Here is a 16,893-nt window from a genome sequence, read left to right on the forward strand (position 1 = left end):
CGCGCACACACACACACACACACACACACACAGTGAATCAGACAAAACAAACCAAGACACACTGCATGGACTCTGATCACGTTTTATTCCCTTGTAAATAGAATATCAATAAAAACACCTTTTAAAAATAACAAATAAGGTTTATCCAACAGATGAAAGTAACAAAAGGCATATGTAGATCATCTACATAGCGATTACAGAACAGTCTACCGTCCAAAAAAGGCACTAAATCTTGAAATAGAAAAGAACGAGGGGATAAAAATCAAGTCAAAGTGATACAACAAACGTCCTGCTGAGGTTTGATATTTTTCATTCGAGAGAATTAATAGTTTATTGCCAAAATGAAATGGAAACCACTCGGAAGTGTTTTTCTTTCTTTTCTTTTTTTACATGACTGATAACATTTTTTGTAAAGTATTTATTTACAGTCATTGGCTGATTTAATGAGGACATTACGACTGGAACAACCACATTTTATGATGAATGTTTTTTTTTAGTTTTTTTTCCTTCACCTAAATAAAAACAGCATTTCGAGGACACCACTCTGCAAATGTCATGCGGCATCTCGTGTATTCCCAAATATTGACGCACGACGGCAACATTCAGTCCTGAGGCGTGAACTGACTGAAACCACGATGGCGGCGCAGTCATCTGTCCTTTTCTATTTGTTCACACAGCAGACCTCGGATCAGATCAAGAGCCTCTGCCGCCCCCCCACTAACACCTTCATCGACATGCACCCTCATTTTGTCACGCTAAACAGCCCACTGTGCCAATCCAAACAGTGTGGTTAAGACAAATATTTACTGCACTGTCTGTGTAAAGGGACGGGGACGTTGCCGGAGGAAGTTGGACTTGGCAGGAGAAAGATAAATCTGATCAAGATATAGTCGACACCAGGCGTCTGAAACATCGGCACCTTTTCTTTGCTTTTTTTCCTGTGAAGAACCAGCGAATGGAAGCTCATCCTTTTTAAACCAAACTGTACAGCAAGGCAACAGAGGGCTAAAGGCAGGTGATACAACTGCATTTAAAGCAACGAAGAGATACAACATGTTGCCCTCAGCAATGTCAGAAACAAAGTGCTGAATCTAACTGGAAGAGCAAAGGTCATGTTTATATAGAAAAGAAAAAAAAGGTATTTACTGTGTTTCTGTTTCATGATCACTTTGACTCATGGTGCATTTCAAGTTAATTATGAGAATAAACACTTTAAAACACTTCTGTAAAGAAGTATGGAGCCAGTTCAGGGTCAAAAGCTGAAAGCAAAGGGAAATGTGAAGACCAATCAAAGGGAAACTCGACTGTAAATGAGGAAAGATCGCACGTTTAGGTTTCTCATTATCGACGTCGTTTTTTGGACTCCTATGTTTCTCATTTCTTTTTCCTTTCAGATTTTTTGGGCTCTAAAATGACTTCAAATGACACAACTCCTTTTTCATTTCACATTAATGTGCAACTTCAGGTCTCAAAAGTACAACTTCATGAGAAGACCATGAAGGCAGCAACTGAAATGGTTCAAAATCCTGAAATAATCTCAAAACAGCACATTGTCTTACATGAACCCATAGATTCACCTCAGAAAGGCTTCTGCTTGGCAGATAAAAATAAAAATTCTAACCCTTAGAAGTATATTTGTGTAAATAATTCAAACATGACAGAAAGCTACATCACTGACTTATGACTCAGAGTTTTACAAACGCTTAAAGCAAAAGACACCTGGGACAGCTGTGCTGCTGTACAGTTAAAGAGAATCCACCACAAAACTTGAATTCTTAAAGACGTTCAATCTGAAACCAACACTGACGAGTTGTGTTAGCATTCCACCAGGATGAGGGAAAAAATCTCTCAAGTATTTCTTGGACTTGGTGGAAGCAGGAGCTTATGAATGATCTTTTTTTTTGAGTGGAATTTCCCTTTATGTTCAAACTTAATAATTATTGGCTCAAGTTCAAGAAGGAATTTCCCTTTTAGAGGACACCGACATTTCTGATCCCAGATCAGCCAGTGAACCGTCTTTACAGTCTCGTCACAGTTTGCTGGCAGTCTCCTCTGAATAACTCGTCCCTACACTTTTCACTATCGACTGTCTAAACTTTGATTCACATTGAAGCAGCTGTGGAGGAACCTGCGGGGTGTAGCTTATAGCTGAGCGGGGTAAAGTGAGGTATTTGTGTTGAGTTTTTTAAACTCTGAACTAGTAGCTTAGCCTGTAAAGCACCTGGTGATGAACAATGATGGAGCGGTTTGAATGAGGCCACTTCAGTGTTGGCCGTTACAGAACACCATGTTCCTTCTTGCATTGGTTTCTAGTACAGTGATGAATGTACAGCCATTGTGGAAGTCCTCCTTCGTGCACTGATCCTGTGTTAATACACAGTAAATAAATAAGGCACTTCAACTTAAAACCATACGGTACATATGTGCTGAAATTATTCTGGATGGCTATCCATGGACGCACCAAACTCCAGCATTATTTTCTCTTTAGCTAGTGAGAAAGTGTTCAGTGGCAGGTGGTAATGTGTCAGTAAAGTACACGCTAAGTACACTTACGCAAACAAAAGGAGGTTTCGATGTCTGATGGAACTTCTACGATGTTCAAGAGCATCAGCAGTGATCAGCTACTGAACTTGAATGTTAACTTTTGGTAGCCGGCTCCGCTAGTCGCATGTCGATGTGTCCTTGAGCAAGACACTTAACCCCAAAATTGCTCCCGTAGCTGTGCCTACGGTGTAGAAATGTGATAGACTCTGAATTGTAAGTCGCTTTGGATAAAAGTGTCTGCTAAATGACTGTAATGTAATGTAATGTAACGTTAAGATAGTATTTCAATTAGAACTTGATCGATAAAAGGTGCACTTGGCTTTGTTATATCGGGGCGCATGCGTCCATGAGTGAGTGTGCACCTCGGTGTCTGTCCACGACTAATCTCGTGTTCTGCTGTAGAAAAACGACTTCATATTTTGGACGCCCAGTTATGGTTGCATGCCCAAGGACATCAAGAGGTTGCGGTGACTCACACTTTTATCCTGCCATTAACTGCCTGCCGACTCCTCACTCACTTCTCTTAAACGGATCTCCGGCCGGTAGTTGTTGCTATTGATAACATAGCTAAGAACACAGCGACCCCCCCCGCCCCCGGCCACTCTTTACCCACAGTGGGGGGGGGATAACAGTTTGCGGTGTGTTTGACTTACAGCTAACGGAATGGACGGTGTGTTTGGCTAACCCCTAACCGCTAACGGATCTACCAGTACACACACTGCTGGACCGGCTTACTTCTATTGTTTGTACAGTGTTTTGGGCTAACCGCTAACAGAACTACCAGCACGCACACCGCTGGACATCGCCGCAACTCAGCCAACGCTAGGCAGGAAGACAGCTTGGCGAGTTTTAATTTTGTTTTGGCAAGATTGTATGAAATGTCTTGTATGTCTTGCTGCTTTTAGCTCATTGTTTTGGTGGTCTAGCCCGCAAACTCCTGCTGGCCTGTGTTTTCAGTGAAAAAGCTCCAATAAACCCTCTGTACCCTACCTGCCCAGCAACAGTCAGCAGACTAACAAAGTCAGCAACTAACGTTAGCTAGTGAACATAGAGGAGCATTTGGCAGCTAGGGAGACAGATATTTTCCTCGGGGGAGGGGTGGTGGCAGCCAAAACGGAGCTAAAAGAGAGCAGCATGTTTGGAAGACAAATATAGTTGGATGTATAACATAAGCTAAGACTGTTTCCTGATAAGCTAGCGAATGAACACGTGGTAAGATGTTTGTAGACCTTTTTAAAATCTAAAGATCCAACTAGTTATCAGACTGGTTAAATATTTCCTGTGCAAAAGGATAATAATAATTCCTTGTTGGGTTGGAGATTAACAAAAATGCAGAAAAAGACTTCAACAACGGCTGTACTGGGATAAATATTTCTTGAATTGACTAGTTCATTCGTTCTTTTCCAAAGAACACTTCTTGCTGTGGTTGTTTCAAGGGAAACCTAACTCACTCAGTTTCCCAAATCATCGTCTCTTCCTACTGCCTCTCTGGTCTGTCAGTCAGTCACACTGATCAATCGAATGTTTAAACAGCAGGGACTCTAAGCACCATGATATTGATCCAATAAAGTGTCATTTGAAATGAAAATACAATTGAAACTGGACAATGTGTGTTTAGAACACATGGCATATCGAGCACAAACACGGATATGCCTAAAAAAGGAAATGCATTTTCCTCGCAATAATTTGACACATCTGATGCGTCTTTGATTAGCATATCTCTAAACACATAGCTCCATCCATGACTATCACACACTCTGAAAATACGCAAAATTAAAAACTTAATACTTTGGCTAATGCGTCACTCACCTTTCACCAACAAGACAGACTCACACCGACGCTTCCTCTCATTTGAAGCTAATATTTCTATATAGAAATGGATCAGGGTATATATATATTTATATATATATATATACTGTATACACCCCACGGTTTATATAACATACTGTATATGCATACATGTGTAGTATATGTATGTATTCAAGTTACACTTTTATCTGTAGTATTTAAACAGTGTCACTGTTGAATTCTTCCCAACTAACTGATCTGTATTGATTATAGATCATCTCACGCTCATCATTCATTATGCCTGACCACAATATTAATAACACCCGGTCACCTGGACATCCGGGTTTCTAGTTCTCATACAAGTCTGTATGCAGTTATGTATTGAATAACTTTTTACTTGTTATTGATATGGAAGCAAAGAGAGGCCATGAGGATTTAAGTTAAGCAACTGAATGCCTAATTGTGAATACTTGATATTTAAAAACTGCTAAATTTATAGTATGTTTGTAATATTTGATCTAGATAACTATCTGTTTATGTGGTTTAAACTTGTAAAGTTGTGCAATTAAAAAAAAAATAAATAAAATAAAATAAAAAATCTGAAGATCAAAATAACTGAATTCAGGTTGCTCAACTTCATTCATTTTCTGAACAAAACAAAGTTTGGGACAAGAGGATAAGCAGTGAAGCCTAGACGGGATCTCTGGCCTATCAGGCAATGGTCTGTGAGTCATGTGACGCAAGAAAGGAGTTCAGATTAGCGACTAAAAACGCCCGTTTTTTTTTTTTTTCTTTTTAAATAAAAATGTCAATATTATACATTCAGGTATTCCTTTCTTTGCTTCCATATATTAAGCTTGTTCTACCAGGGCAGGGGGTGGAGAAGTGGGTCATTCTGTTTTCTACATTTTCAAATCATCAGAGGCCCACAGAACGCATCACCACCGCGCTGTGACCTCGGAAAAAAACGGAGCTTATTCTGCTCTTCTTCACACTCGAAGGAACCAACAGCAAAAAATTTGAAATAAACTCAACTGCGATGAAATGCGCGACAGAATTTCAAAACAATCAGTTGAAGTGAACTTGACTTTCAAACTGGCGCGTTTATCTTTTGAGGCTGTTCAGTTGTGTTGTGATCACAGTGCGCCCCGGGTCAAATACAGTGTTGTCCTGCGCTGAAAGATGCAGCTTCCAAAGAAACCCGCACAATGCATCGTGTCTCTACGGAAGATTTAAAATGCCGAAAACAAATCAACAAAGAAGTAAAGTGAAAAAACACTACTCGTTGCTATGGGTACTTCCTTTTATGGGTCATAATTAAAGAATGCATAATCGAGTTCACTTTCTTGGTTTGATTTGGGCATTTTTAACCTTCCATAGCCTGCTGGGGAGCACTTTAAGAAACAAAAGTTTATTGTTATTATAATTATTAGAATATACTAGTAATCCCTATAAGAGCGTAGCAGAGCAGGTTGGTGGTTGGAGGTAGGGTTGGGAGGTATCTCAGGGTTGGACTTTACACGACTTTTGGTCTTGTTTCTTTTTTCACTTATTACATTCCTATAAAATCTGCTTGCATATTAACACACCTCTCTGATCCTGCTCCATTCATCGCTCTGACAACTCCAATGTCCGCCGCCCATTTCAGTCGTCCTCCAGCGTTTCCGTCTTGATGTCATTCCCGATATTGCACCCCGCCCCGTCCACCTGATTGGCCAGGGCGTGGCTGCCGTGATTGACAGCCGCCTTCTCCAAGCCGATTGGGTCCTGGGGCTCGGACAGCGCGCTGTGAATGCTGGGTTCGTCCTGGAGGGAGGGTGACGGGGGAGACCAGGACACGCCTGTCAATCTGGAACCTTCTGCCTGAGGGCCCGCCCCTGACACGAGGGAGCGGCCAATCAGAGAGGCGCCCCTCTGTCCAGACAAGCCTCCTCTACTCAGGACGGAAAACCAGCTGGGGAGCAGCGTGGGTACCTGAGCGAGGAGGAGGATAAATTAAGGGAAGGGTTAGTAGATTTTGTATTTATTCTTTCTAGACTGTCTTGGAAATTTGTACTTTAAATCTGCGGCAAAGCTCTTTCTTGAGCAGTTGCTGTGTGTGTGCGTGTGCGTGTGCGTGTGTGTGTGTGTAGTCGGGCTGTACCTGGGTTGGAGAGGACAGGTCAGCTCGACTGAAACCAAACTGCTTGGCTGAAGCTCTCTTGTCAAATAAGGACACCTCGCAACCCTGTGACAGAGCAGCGCTCCGGTTACACAATAACCAGGTCATTCCACTGACATAAGAATAGTGCCGACCTCCGACCTCTTCACAGCTAGTTATTAATAATCTCCGAGTCAAATATGTGACTAAATGTAAACTCAAACGGGTTTATTTCCCCTTTGTACTCGCTGGGCCCTGCTGTGTGTTTACTGCATACCTCTGAGCTGCTCAGTGCAAACAACACCCAGTCCCGCCCGGTTTACCTGGTCAGGGAAGTCGTTGCCGTCCACCTCGTCGCTGTTGGACTGGCCGCCTGGACTCTGAACCTCGATGCCGTGGCTCTCCAAGATGGCTGCTTCTTCAAAAACACAAACCTCATCATAGCATATCGACCTCAAGCGACGCGCTAGGTAAGAAAGAAGGAAGTCGCTGATGCCAAGGTGTGTGAAATACGAGGATAAAGCAAAAGCTCTTTTATGTGTGTGTGTATTGATCTATTTAGAGACAGCTCAGCACAGTGGATATATGGTTCTTAAAGGGATAACACGCATTGAGTTTTTAAGTATCTGCTTCATGTTAAGGTCTTTAGTCACACTTGTACACACTGAGTATAACCCCAATAACACACACAGACACACACAAAGAGGGGTAGACATTACCAATGTTGGCGCGCCTCTTGATGTCTTTGCGGCGGTTGGCAAACCAGTTGTAGACCTTCAGAGATGTAACCCTCTCCAAATCAGACAGCTTCTTTCCTGCAACACACACACATATAAATAACAGCTACTGTGCTGCTGCTTCTCTGTCTTCTACTCCTTCAGTCTCTCCCTGTGAGTGTTTTTGACGGCTCATTCAAGCGTCTCTAACTTCACTGGTCACAAAGTCTCTTCGCAGCAATGCAAGCTTCTTCCTTTGACAGATATCTGATGACGCTGTATTTTTTGAATCAAGTTAGCTTACAATGCAGTTCAAGGATTCAATGCTCCTGGCTATTTATCCTACGTACCGTATTTAACCCTTTTGCATCACTAGGGACATTCTCATCATTTCGGCTGTGTTAAAGCGTGTGGCGTACATTTTGGCAACGCAAAAAAATCTTTAAAGTGTCATTTAAAGAGTTACATTCTGTAAATATTTGGTATTCATGATTCGAACTGATTGGACAGACTCGGTGAATGTGGAAAATAGTAATAATATATAGTTCTATAGCAGTTTTATGAAGGAGACACTTTCGTCCTGGACATCAGAGCTACTTTTTCAAACTGAGGCAGAGGGGTTAAGTCGTGCGTTTGTCATGATGCAACTCTACTGGTTACTTTGTTTTTTTTTGTTTTTTTTTATTGTTGCAGCATGACCAATATGTTAACTAATAAAACCGAATCACTTCTCCAAATGGATGCAACCACATATACTCACCACGTCCACCAAAAGAAAGAGGATGCCAGCCTGCAGTCCTGATAAGTGGACGATGTAAAAGCACTTTCTGTTGTGTCTCAGTATACAAAGTAATGGACGTGACAGAGGGAGCGCCACAGTGTTTTTCCTATATGATCATCTGTTTCCCCTCAGTCATTACGCAATAAGAGTCTGACTCACAGCCAACTACACATCTAGAAATAACCATGTAGTTTGCATTTGGACCATGTGACTCCTTGACATGGCAGGTCTACATCTCAGCTCTGTTGCTAAAAGCCTAAAACTATTTTGTTAACCAAGCAGTGATATTTACACTATTTACCATTTCCATTGACCTACCTGGTTTCTGAATGACGGCGTTGCAGGCGGTGGCAATCTCCTCTCTCTTCGCTTCATCGGGGTACTGGTTGTCAATGAAGTAGCTGTGTAGACACACACACACACACACACACACACACACACACACGTTATAATCCCGAAGCCGTTTAAACACCATACTTTGTTATACCTCCTCCTCACCTCTCCATAACTGCCAGGCACTCCTTCCTCCAGGTGAACCTGCTCCCGCGCCGCAGACGGAAGCCCCCGGGGGCCGAGCTAAACGGAGGCGGGGCTTGCTGCCACTCCATCACGTCCTCCAGGCCCAATGGGGCGGCTCGCATGGCCAGAGTGGCTCCTGAAGTCACAAAGACAGGCTTTTTTCAGCACGTCGCATGCGGTGCGCTGATAAATCACAAGCAGTTTTCTGTTCAGCGTCACTCCGCCTAAAAACGTCTCAAATTAAATTATTATTGAATATTGCTATGTACCTTTAGCGTGTGTACGCTTCATCATGAGACCGCAAGGACAAAAAGTAATTCATCAAACCCTGACTTATCTTAGAGCATCGAGCCAATGAACCAAATTAAAGTCAAGAGATCTTAATTAAGGCACTGTGCCAGTTTTTGAAGGATGACGCAGGGATATCTAGACTGCACTGATTTTCTTCGTCCATTCCACTGCATTGGTCTCAACACAACGTAGTCATTGTTCAATCAGAAAAACAGTTAACAGCCTCTCATTCCTGTAACCGGGGACGTCTCAAGGCGCCCATTAAAGATGCGCACACATGCCACGGCTTTCTTTTCTGTCAGAAGAGACTCTTTGATGGCAACTCTCCGATCGCCGGAAGCCCGTCCTCCGCTGCCAAACTGAGGAACTCACCTCTCCTAGTTCATGTAGAAATCACAGCTACGAATACCAATGAGCTGAGGTACAGTTTACTTCTGTGCTCTGGTGTGTCGGTGCCGTCAGTCTGGGGGTGTCCGGGGTCCTACTCGGGGAGACTTTGACAATGTGCGCGACGGCAACATGTTTTGAACAGATAACGAGCTCTTCCCACTCTGTTCTAGTAAGGATTGTCCTCGCAAGTCTGAATGGATTGATTTTTGCTCAGTCAGCGTTAAGAAAACTCTACGTGTTATTAAAGTCAGCACTGCAAGTCGGGCATTCAGGGCAGCTGGTTATTGAAAAACACAGTATAAAAAAGTATTTATTGTTAAGTGGAGGGTGGCGTTACCGGGGTTGGTCTTCTCCAGCTGGTACCAGCGAAAGAAGGCCCGTTTCTTCTGCTCGCTGAGGTCTGATCCCTGCTGCAGGAGCCAGTGGGAGATCCGGCTCTGACTGATCCCTGGAGGGGAGGGGAGAGGAGCGAGATCTGTATGGTCAGGAGGCTGGACGCCTGCCGGCATGTCAACTCTCTCTGGTGGCAATTCAGTGGAGCTGGGTGAAGTGCAGAGGACATCGATACTCACCCGTTACCTGAGCGACCACGGCCTGGGAGATCCGCCTGTTCGCCAGGAAGGACTTAATCTCCTCTTTGATCATAGCACTGTCCCTCCTACAAGCAGGGGGGGGGGGTGTGTACTGTTTTATCACAAAGTACCGTCTGACATTATACATATAGTGCGCACTTAAAACCAGCTGTAAATCTGCAATCCATATATATATATATATATATATATATATATATATATATATCCATGGCAGCAGCTGCTGAGGTTGAATATGTGCATGAATCAGAGGCCAGACGCTGCTGTAATATTCGCTGCTTTCTGCTTTGATTTCATCTTCACACACCCTTGAATCAATACCGCTCTGATTGCTGCTGTCTGACTGCAGACTACAGATGAGGGGCCCTAGTGACTGTGAGAGTGTGTCTGTGTCTGTGTGTGTGTGTGTGCAGGAATTAATCCTTGAATCCTTCAGATTCAGTGTGAGCTACAGGCAGAGAAGCCGACCATCAGGCCCTGCCGTCTGCTGCAGCGGTCTACTCATTATGCTTCCAGTGGGCTCTAAAGCCACATGTACACTTTTGATTACAAAAATATATCACAATAAGCTGAATTTTCATGCTAATTATATAATCAGGGAAGTGGTGGTCGTAGCAAACTGTCAAGAAACTACTTGTAATCCAACGGCTCTAAATGCAGTTGGTCGGTGCTACTAACTTTCAGTCCGCCACTCTTTAATACTGTCAGCAACAAGGTTAGGTTTCTTGGCACTCTGAGGAAATATGGAGTCCGCCAACTAGTACAAACAAGTTCATGCACTGAAGAAATCTACTGGGCAGAAAAACAAACTTGTCGTTACTCTCTGGTGAAACGTGGTACCGCTTCAAAACATTCTGGGCATTCTTTGTGCTTCGATTTCTTGTCATTCATCAGCTGACGTCAGCTGGTCTGGCCTGCTTCTTCCTGGTCTAGCCAGTTCTGGTCCAACCTAGTCTAAGCTGAGTCCGGTGTGGTCTTACCTCATCAAGTCCTCCACCTTGTCGTCGACATCGATGTCCTCTTCACTGGTCTCAAACCCGTAGCCCGCCGCCATCACGCCGCCGCTAACCACGCCGAGAGGAAACCGGGGCGGCGACAGCTTCCCGTTGGTGACGGCAACCAGGCCGTTCTGGACCACCGCCGCCATGGCGACAGGCGAGGCCACTGGGATCGGCAGAGGCGGGGAGGCGGTGTCGAAGTTGTTGTTGGGCGACAGCGAGAGTCGGTTGTTCGGGAAACTTGTCTGCGTGGCGGTGGAAGTCATGGAGGAGGAGGCGACGACGGCGCTGGAGGAAGACAAGGAAGAGGAGGGAGGCACGTAGGGAGGTTTGCGGGCCAGCTTGTGTCCATGTTGGCGGTCCAGGTGGTCCAGCGTGTCCAGGGCGTGGAGGACCTCCGTCTGTGTGATGCCTGTCCTCCTTAGCCTCTGGAGGAGGTCGATCTGCTCGATGGTGAAACGAGGCTCCTCGCACTGCTGGAACATCCTGGAGGAGATCGAAACAATGACAAGAACGTAAATGGCAAAGAAATATTTAAAGAGTCGGTTTTCCAAAAACAGCAGTAAAAAAAAAAAAGGCGTATGAGGAATTGTCAGAGATAACACAACAAAGTCCAGGACATCACAGGTCTCTGTTGTTCCATCGGTTCATCCTCGCCACATCAAGATGGAGACACACGACCACATCTCACACGCATGCCAATGAAAATAAATAGTAATATATTGGACTTATTTTCCTTTATACAAGAAATACAGATTTTGGTGTATTAAAATGACTATTTACTTATTAAGAAACGTTACATAGCAGCCTCTGTTTGACCTTTTTCTTAAAAGAACAATGTGTAAGATTTAGTGGCATTATAGTGGTGAGGTTGCAGATTGCAGCAAACTCAATACCCCTACCCTTCCTTCACAAGCGTGTCAAGCTACTCGAACAGGAACAAGTACAAGTAAATATTGTTTCTAGAGCAACAACAATATTTTTTTTACAACAGAAAAGACACAATATGAAGTCATATCTCACATGTCAATAAAATAGTTTATAAATGTTTTATACGAGCTGATGTGCTGCGCTTGTGAACATAGAGATGGTGGGTGAGAGTCTGCGGACAGAGCCGATGGAAATAGGTTTCACTTTTGTTTACATGTTCACTGAACAGACGTATTGATAAAGTACTGGCTTTTTCCTTGCAAATGTTTAATAGCGTGTGTGCGTGCGTGCGTGCGTGCGTGCGTGCGTGCGTGCGTGCGTGTGCGTGTGCGTGTGCTCAGCCCCGACACAGAGAGCAGAGGAGATGCCCGCTGCAGAGTGATAATAACTTACATCAAAACATTAGAAAGTGCTAATAAAAAGCCACGGTAACGTCGGAGCTTATCAGTACTCCGGTCTTTAAACATTTAGCACAGAGGCCCGTTTAATACCGGGTTACGGTGCCCATCCCTTACTTTAGTTAATGTCAAAATATAAAAGGCTCTCACTAGGGCCAGTGTTCATTCTGAGCTGCTGTAGAAACATGGCGGACTCCGTGAAGAGGACTGTGTTGACATAAATGGCTTTTTTCTAAGCTAACGAAACCCCTAATGATTCTTAGTTTCAGGTCATTATACACTAATGAAAACATAGCCAATAAATCCCCCTAAATGTTACACGCTGTTCCTTTAAGATCCTGTGGACCACATTAAATTGGAACTGTGGCACGCTGTCCTGATCTTAGGTTGCACTAACATCTAAAACAAGCCGGTTCCACTACAGGCCCCGGTCCTGGAACGATCTGCAGGCAAAGCATGAACTGGAGAGCCTTATCCCTTTAAATGAATTTAAACTTAGAATAAAAGGAAGTAGTCACTGCCTAGCTGCAGTTTTTTTTTTTTTGTCATATCTATTGTTGATCACTGCTGTGATCTGATGTTCTATGTCCTGTCTTGCTTAAGTCTCGCATGCAAAAGAGGTTTTTAATCTCAATGTGACTTCCTATTTAAATAAACGTTAAGATGTACTGTCGAGAGGAAATTGACACACATTGAGTGGCTCTTGCGTAAAGAACGCCGGCCATAAATATTGTCAAAAATGGAGCTTGTTATAAGGAAAATCCACATTTTCTACTCCTGATTCACAAATACATTTCCAGCTCATTGGTGACCTCTCTCTACAAGCTGAGCTTCACATCCCGTCAAGGAGACAATCACAGAACAAAATGGAAGAACGGTCACATCTGTTAGCTTCCTGCCAGCAGATTTACAGCGTACACACACACACACACACACACACACACACACACCAGAGCTTAGCAGCTGCTATCCAGATATACAATGCATTCCTGCAGATTAAATACGGCTTTTATCATAGTTTCCAAGCCGTATAATCGTATAACGTGGCCCTGCTATTATAATGTATGGTACTTATTCAAACCAAAAACATGCTCGCTACAATGTGGCTTTAAAAAAAACACACTGATTTAATATCCTCGTAATAATAATCTGAACTGAACTGAGAGAGAGAGAGAGAGAACATAACGCATCTGTCTTGATGCTTTTCTTTCTGATGCCGAGAAGGAAAAACAGGCCACAGCAGAGAATCAAAGTCAGCAGAGCAGACATGTCAACACTTATATAGAGGAGGTTGTGTGTGTGTGCGTGTGTGTGCGTGTGTGTGCGTCTTGGGAAAAATGCCAAAAATATTTACATCGCAGGCAGCCAAGCTCCATACTTTCTCCCACTGCTGCAGAGGATGAGTCACGCTATATGAAGTTAAGACTGATACATAGGTTCCATACAGGGCTGCTGAATTATGGGAAGAGGGTTCGGCTCAACTGTTATGTTTTCATTTCATACTAACTGATATTTTGTTGCAAATTAACAGCGACACACTTATCTCAGTGTGGTGTTTATCGAGCGTTGCTTACCGTCTTCCTGCACGGCTGTCGCCGCAAAACTGATACGACTGACACTCTGTACGGCATCTGGACTTGTTCCTCGTGATACGCTTTCAAACCAAAGTATCTGTGGTTTACGCAACATTTCTCTGAGCACGCAAAGGAAACTTAATTGAACTGACGAATACGATTGTGGGTTTTTATTCATTCACTCCGGCCATGCCCAAACAAATAACTTTGAATTAACCCCGCCTTCGTTAGCCTCACAGTTCCCGGGTCATTCTTGCCACTGTCTGCGTTTGGCCAGAACCTTCCATCTTTTATAATGACCCGGTTCCGTGTTTAGTCGCTTGACGTGCACTTGTGAGAACTACAACAAGACAACAACAACAAACACTGAAAGTTGGCCAGATGCTGTCTAATTTGGAATGATCCAAAAGAAACCAGATGGATCCACTGACTGGTCCACATAAGACCAGTGGCAGCCTCTGAAGCTGCAGCTACTTCAAGTTCGGTGCAGAGCAAGAAAGTGCTGACCTGCCCTGACATACACACTTCTCATCAGAAATAGTGCAATTGTCTGTCTCATAGTGGGCAGATTTCTTTTTTTTACTTGTGATCACATGACCCCACTTGAGGCAGCGGGGACAAAACAAACTCCTGCCTGGAAAGGACCTCCTCCGGTGCGATCACTTCCACTAAATGAGAGGCCGTATAAGCTGCCTTCATCCCCTTTCCTGACCTCAGACATGATGTGTGTCCTGTGAGTGAATTTCATCCTTCAACGCTTTGATTTACCTGGTTGTACAATATCTGGTGACGTTCTGTTTTATTGTTCTCTCTCTCTTACCAGAGCTGAAACCACACACACACACACACACACACACACACACACACACAGAAAGACTAATTAGAAGCTTTGAAAATAAACCGCTCTGCATGAATGGAACCTGCTGACTGCTCCTACTACTGTGCTCCTATCAATTAAGTCGAGGCAAGTGTATTCCTATCGCGACAGCACTACCGTTGTAAGGAAAGTTGTTGGAATTATTTATTTGGCTGTCGGATGGGTTTTATTCCCCACACTATATAGAAAGAAGACCCAGAGGACCCAGACAGCTTGGTGCTCACTAGAGTTTCAGTAGCCACACTCCCTTTGGTAAGATAACATTGGTACAGTAAGGAAAAGGGTATCTTATCAAAGAACTCCAGATTGTGTCTTGTAGTTTGTATTAAAGAGGAAACTATGATATGTAAGAATGTAGGGATTGAGGATCTAGTAAACCTGGGTAATATTTTAACAGTTTTGACGCAAATCCTGAGGATGTCATTGAGCAAAGACACTGAACACCTACCAGCTCCAGGTGCTGCTCTGTAGCTAAACTTGTCCTGACCTCTGACCTCCCCATGGAGCAGAGAGCTCCTCAAACACGACCCCCCCCCAGAGGATTACATTGTGATCCATCTATGCACTGTGGTGATTGTCTCTCTAGGCTGAAGCGTCCCATCATCACACCTCCCAAAACAAACTTATAAGACTAGGCCCTCGCTTTTGTCCGAAACATGTTAAAGAGAAACCACCTCTCGCTTCCTGAACCCCGTGACCCATGATCCTAACCAGACGTGGCAAACCGTTGAACTGTACCCCTGGTTGTATGCACGCGCCAGCTGAGCACATACACAAGTAATTTAATTACAGTCGGCAACTTTCTTTCTTTCTTTTTTTTTTTTTTAACTGGCCTTGAAATGTAACCAGAAACGGAACAGCTGGCTCGTGTGACCTCAGACACTACACCGTAGCGATCGCAAATGTCGAGGTAGCCCCGGTGCGGAGTGCTCCCTTGATCGACTTTCACGCCAAATCACATTGGGAAAATATGGATTTTAATTTCCCCCTGCTTCTGGGGAAATCAGCATGCCCGACAGAGGGTGTCTTAAGACGTTTCTATGGATAGTGAAGGACAACCCCTCAATCCGGCGTATTTAACATTAACTAATCCACTCCGCGCACACCGGAATTGTACATTTTGTCGCTCGTTCGCCGTGATTGTCGCCACTAAAATACAACGTGCAGCGCGGTAGCGAGCGGTGTAGACCAACTGGAAAAGTTGACATTGTGTTTGATCAACTGTTTGTTAGTGGACTATGTGCAAGCCGAATTACACGCCGACTGTTTATGGTCCGGATAAGACCGTGTGTAACAGTTGCGGTGGTGTTGACGGCAACCGCCGAGTGAAACGCCGCAGCACAGCCCTATTTTTTGAGGAGTTTTCAGTTATCACCGCACGGAGAAAAGGAAATGTATCGGGCCAGCGGGATCGTTTGACGGCAGCAGTAGTTGGAGCTGCAGGACTTAACTTACCTTAATATTCCGGTCTACGAGCCTCCGCAGACGTGTGTTTGACCATATATCTGTTGCCTTGGGGCGCCGGGACACACGGACACTGACAGTTTTCCCAAAATGTCTCCTCTGTCTCTAATTGGGTTTCAATCCTCCGTCAGACAGATTCGCCTTTTGTCCGGCAGACAGGCGCCATGTTGACACAATGACGCAAGGAACGACGGGAGTCGCAGTTTACAGAACTTACTGTACGCGGTGCCAGTTTATTAGGTACACCTGGCCAACACTGAAATTCAATATATCAGCAGATTGACAACGGGGAGGTGGCACTGTACGATGTTTCTAACATGTTAAATATGACTTTATTATGTTTATGTAGCCTACGTATGACTCAGAGCTGTTATAATATGCAGCAACCAACTTGTTCGTTTTTTCAAAATCACTTTTCCTCATCCATGTTTCCCATGTATTTCATCGTACACATTTAGATTTACTTAAACAGTATTTAAAATATATATATTATCCGAATCTTTTTTTTAATTGTGAATAAAAGCTCTCCCCAGTGCCTTGTGCTGTACCCAGACAGGTGGTCACAGTATTACAGTTTAGTTACATAACGCAGTCTCTCTCATTTCAGCACTCGGAAGAGAAGAGGCACAGGGTCAGGTATCCTACTTGTGAGTCTTCTGAAGGTGATAACAGGGTCTTAGAACTCCTTTACCCAGAATGCCTGTGGTGTGTCAGGAACACAGGGAACTGTGTGTGACCCTTCGCTAGATCAGTGACACTTGAGCGCATTACACAGAGAGCCCTGCTGGTTCGCATTCTAGCTGCTGAATCGGTGACAAATTAACACCTGGGAGACCATAGAATATAATTATCCACCTGGTAGGTGAGAAGACCTGCAGTGCTGACCACCACTG

At 44.0% G+C, this 16,893-nt stretch overlaps 1 protein-coding gene across 1 annotated transcript; it reads right to left on the minus strand.

Annotated features, from left to right (window-relative positions):
- Window positions 1-66: 66 nt before the first annotated feature.
- LOC142933517 (homeobox-containing protein 1-like) lies at window positions 67-16,161 on the minus strand. The gene is made up of 10 exons (XM_076077632.1): window positions 15,992-16,161; window positions 10,740-11,243; window positions 9,742-9,827; window positions 9,507-9,617; window positions 8,468-8,624; window positions 8,288-8,370; window positions 7,192-7,287; window positions 6,796-6,890; window positions 6,476-6,559; window positions 67-6,306 (listed from the first exon to the last, which is right to left on the minus strand). Exons 2-10 carry the CDS (start codon window positions 11,240-11,242, stop codon window positions 5,977-5,979), a joined length of 1,545 nt encoding a protein of 514 aa, XP_075933747.1. The 5' UTR covers window position 11,243; window positions 15,992-16,161; the 3' UTR covers window positions 67-5,976.
- Between the last annotated feature and the right edge of the window lie 732 nt (window positions 16,162-16,893).

Source organism: Anarhichas minor, unplaced genomic scaffold (genome assembly GCF_050575085.1).
Source record: "Anarhichas minor isolate MPS153535 unplaced genomic scaffold, ASM5057508v1 ptg000062l, whole genome shotgun sequence".
NCBI lineage: Eukaryota > Metazoa > Chordata > Actinopteri > Perciformes > Anarhichadidae > Anarhichas > Anarhichas minor.